The 4,114-nt window shown below is 49.5% G+C and overlaps 1 protein-coding gene across 2 annotated transcripts in view; it reads right to left on the reverse strand.

Moving 5' to 3' along the window:
- The window catches only part of LOC112115572 (E3 ubiquitin-protein ligase RNF103), a 57,454-nt gene extending 56,552 nt beyond the window's left edge, over positions 1-902 (reverse strand). Inside the window, exon 1 of one of the 2 annotated variants that reach the window (XM_024217732.2) lies at positions 798-902. In XM_024217732.2, the coding sequence (XP_024073500.1) occupies positions 798-895 (98 nt within the window). In that variant the 5' untranslated portion in view covers positions 896-902. Of the gene's footprint in view, positions 1-730 lie in introns of both variants that reach the window. The other variant, XM_024217733.2, reaches the window with a different exon arrangement.
- Between the last annotated feature and the right edge of the window lie 3,212 nt (positions 903-4,114).

The following is a 4,114-nucleotide window of genomic DNA, read 5'->3' on the forward strand; positions in this document are numbered from 1 at the left end:
GGAAGGGGGAGCAGTAAGGGGGGGTAGTGGCCCCAATCCAGGCCGGGGGGGAGGCTGGTCTGCGAGAGGGGGATTTAGGGGGAGGCGCCTCCGCTCGGGGACTCCCCGGGGCCGAACGGTCAGCGGGCCGAGACGCTGGGCCTGGCGCCTGCCTGCGAGCTCCGGGTCCCAGGCTCCCCCGCCCGGCCTGCCCCCAGCGGAGCCCGAGCCGCCGGCGGAGACATAACAAGTGACGTTGCAACCGGGGACAGCCGCGGGAGGGGCAAAGGGCGCCGGGGAGGGGGAATCTCGGGCACCGCCCCCTCCCTGTTTCCGCCCGCCCGCCCCCGGGCGGTGCTGGGCGCTCAGCCAGCCGCCAAAGGGAGCGGAGGGGGGCAAAGCCAGAAACACAGACCCCCCGTGAGCGCTATTTGTAGGAGGAGATGCCCGGGAATTGTCCCCCCCAGCCCCGATCCCAGACAGCCCCAGGCTCCGGACCCCCATCTCTTCCCCAGCTCCGGACACTCACCCCCCCATCTCTTCCCCAGCCCCAGACACTCATTGCCCCCCCCATCTCTTCCCCAGCCCCGGACACTCATTGCCCCCCATCTCTTCTCCCCTCCCCCATTTCCCCCGGTCCCGGACACTCATCGCCCCCCATCTCTTCTCCCCTCCCCCGTTTTCTCCGGCCCCGGACACTCACCCCCCCCATCTCTTCCCCAGCCCCTCATTGCCCCCCCGGAATGATTACCTCCCTCCACTGTATCCTGTGACTGGTATTATCATTTGCTAAAGCACACGGGCAGCAGCGTGTTTACCTCGGCCCGCAGCTCCCGGGCCCCCTGTAGGACTGAATCGCCACCACACCGAGCGAGCCGAGGCGGAAGCGGGAGAGGCTGAGGCGTGGGGCAGGCATGCTTTTAACACCCCGAGCCGGGCTTTCTAATAACCTCGCTGGCGATTCCGCAGCTCCCCTCGCCAACCCAGTCCCTGCTGTGACGGGCTGACACTCCACAAACAAGGGAGCTCCAGGGCAAGTGAACAGGGGTGTAACGCGAGGAGCCCGGTCCTTCCTGCTGACAGAGGCTGCTCTAGCTATAGGCAAGCTAGGCAGCTTGCCTGAGGCTGCAGGTTTGGCCCCGCCACCCCTCTGTCATGATGGGGAGGTGGCTGGGTCAAATTTGGGTGGCCCTGTAACCCCATGCACCAGGTCACACTGCCACTCACTCAAATATGGCCCGGCTGCTCCTCCATCATGACAGAGGGAGGGCAAATAATAATATATGGAGATATACCTATCTCATAGAACTGGAAGGGTTGAGTCCAGCCCCCTGCCTTCACTAGCAGGACCAAGTACTGATTTTGCCCCAGATCCCTAAGTGGCCCCCTTAAGGATTAAACTCACAACTCTGGGTTTAGTAGGCCAATGCTCAAACCACTGAGCTATCCCGCTCTCCCCAATCTGCTGTCCTCTTGTGAGGAGGAGCGGCTGCAAACTGAAGTTTTGCCTAGGATGGCAGATTGTCTGGTGTGGCCTCTGTCTGATGGAGCTTAAGGTGTGCTCCCCCCTTAGCTCACATGATTTATTCCTCTCACCCAAAGTGATAACAAGCAACCCGAATGCTGCTGCTCCCCAGGATGAGGCCCTACGTGCTTCTAGAGATAGGAACCCCTGCCTCACTGATTTGCCTGAGCTGGAGTTTAATCTATGTGCTCAGTTGGACATTAATGGTAAATTCTGTGGTGATTGACTATAGACTTTTTAATACTTTTGACATTTTAATGTTTAAGCATTTTTTTAATTAAATTTTCACAATTGCAGGAAATGTGGGGGACATCCGATATTAATTATTTAATGATAGTAGGCATTGAGATTCAAAAAGTAAAATCTTTATAACCGTTAACACACAAATTGTCAACATCACATGCCAAAATATACAAAGTAGATATCCTTAAATCAAACTCTAATTAAAGTTCTCAAGCAGGATTTTTCTTACATTGCCTATTCTTTACATTTCAATTAGCAATTTTGTCATTTTGTGTGTGGATGGTGAAATTGACATTTACGAATAAAAATGTAATCTTTGCAAGCCTAACTATAGAAAAGCCATGCAGAATCAGGCAGCTTAGGACCCCCATTTAAGTTTTGTATGAAAAGAAAAGCTTCACAAAACCACAGAACTGATGCATGTTCCATTTGTAACTCTTATCCAATAAGCCATGAGAAAACTGACCATAGGTATCGAAGTTCCTACAGCTGAAGCGGAGCTGGGACTGCGACTGCACAGGCATCTCTCCCCACAATGCCAGCAGATCCAACAATTCAGGTGTGCTCCAAGTGGGAGAGCATTTGCTGCATGGAGCCCCCATAGTCAACTGGGAAGATGCATTGAGCTGTCCACGGGGAGCAATTAGGAAGTGGAATTTCATAAAATTCTTGGGCCTAAAAAGGGGGAAGCGTGGATACCTGGGTGCAGCACAGCACAGTTCAAACTGCTGACCAGAGTGGTCAGGATGGGCATTGTGGGACACCTCATGGAGGCCAATTATAGCAACATAACCAAAGGCGGTGTCTACACTGACACTTAGTTGATATAACTCTGCCTCAAAAAGCTCTATGCCTCTCATTTATAAAGCAGGAGAGTTTTGTTGGCAGAAGGAGCATTGCAGTGTGTACACCGCCACTGTTTTGTCGATGAAAGCTGACTTTTGTCAACAAAACTGTGAAATGTAGACAAGGCCTAAGGCTCCTTAAATAATAATAGCAAGGCCTACAGAAAAATAAGTCTAGCAACAGCTGTCTCAGGACACAAGCTCAACCTAATTTCTGGTGCAAGTTAGTTCACAGCCAGGGCCCCTTCAGTGAGAACACCATAGATACCATTCCCCAAATTTGAACATGGCTACTCTTATCCTCAATGTACTTGCTGAGTAGAGTTTGGGTAGTCAAGAGTGGCAAGATTAATTGATTTTAGTGGTAGCTAGTCACAAGCTGAGCCTTTTGGCTTTGTCAACTTTGCTCCCTATATTGAAAGTCATAGTCTTTTATTCTTACTATGTACATTTGTGAGGGGCTAGTCAAGAGTAAAGATTTGAAGGGTTAACCTCACAGCTCTAATACTGGACAATTAAGGACAAACTGATTTTATGAGATAGTTTTGCTAAATACTGAGCCACATGGGGGAAGACCAGCTTGAACAGAATGTACCCAGGGATCAGTTGGTACTTTAATGTTAGTCTATGAGAGGTAGGGGTTGTAATACTCTCGCATTTCTTCGTAACATGTCACAGTCTACAAAACTTTATCAAGCTGACAAATGTGAGGCATAACTTGTGGGTCTCTCTGTCAAATCTTCCATGCACTAAGGATCCATCTAAATAATGAGAAAATGACTCACTGCTGTAATGACCACTAACAGGACCAGCCCACACACACCCCTACCCATGCTGAAAATGGTTTGGCTATAGTGTAGATAGGACCAAAATGTTAACAGCATTACAAAAAGCATGTTCAACCTCACCTGACGTCAGGCCCCTAACAGATTCTTTGTACCCATGCTACAACTGGTCTGCAAAGCCACAACCCTCTTCTCCTTTAAATCCCTCTTAAAGACCTACTTCTTCTGAGACACTTACAAGAACCTAGCTGACTAATTAATCTATTTATCTAAAGTGAGCAGCTCAGACATATGTGGAGTGATGGGTGGGAGGAAAGCAAGAGAGAGGAGCCTACCATGTTTAATTTTAGTTACAAGTTTGTTTAGGATTTTTAATAAGCAGTGGACTTATTACCATATGAACACTTTGCTCATATGTTGTATCCCTAGCTGCTTTTGTGGTTTTAGGGAGTATGCTTTGCAGGGTAGGGACTGTCCAGCGCCTCCTCAATTTGGAAAGCACACAGCAAAACTGTTTAATGTCAATTAAGGGAGGTGTGGTAGGTGCACATAGACAAAGCTTGTCTCTAATATGGCATTTTCCTATTGTCAATGGACTAAGTGAAGCAGAACAGCACTACCTTTGCCAACAGCCTCAAAGTTAATTCCCAACTCCCTCCTCCCCCCTCCCATTGATTGTGTTTTTTTGGTTAAAATAGTTTCTTTAGGCTTGTAGTTCAACTTTCTGGCTGTTCATA

Source organism: Terrapene carolina, unplaced genomic scaffold (assembly GCF_002925995.2).
Source record: "Terrapene carolina triunguis isolate 2854851 unplaced genomic scaffold, T_m_triunguis-2.0 Scaffold66, whole genome shotgun sequence".
NCBI classification, from domain to species: domain Eukaryota; kingdom Metazoa; phylum Chordata; order Testudines; family Emydidae; genus Terrapene; species Terrapene triunguis.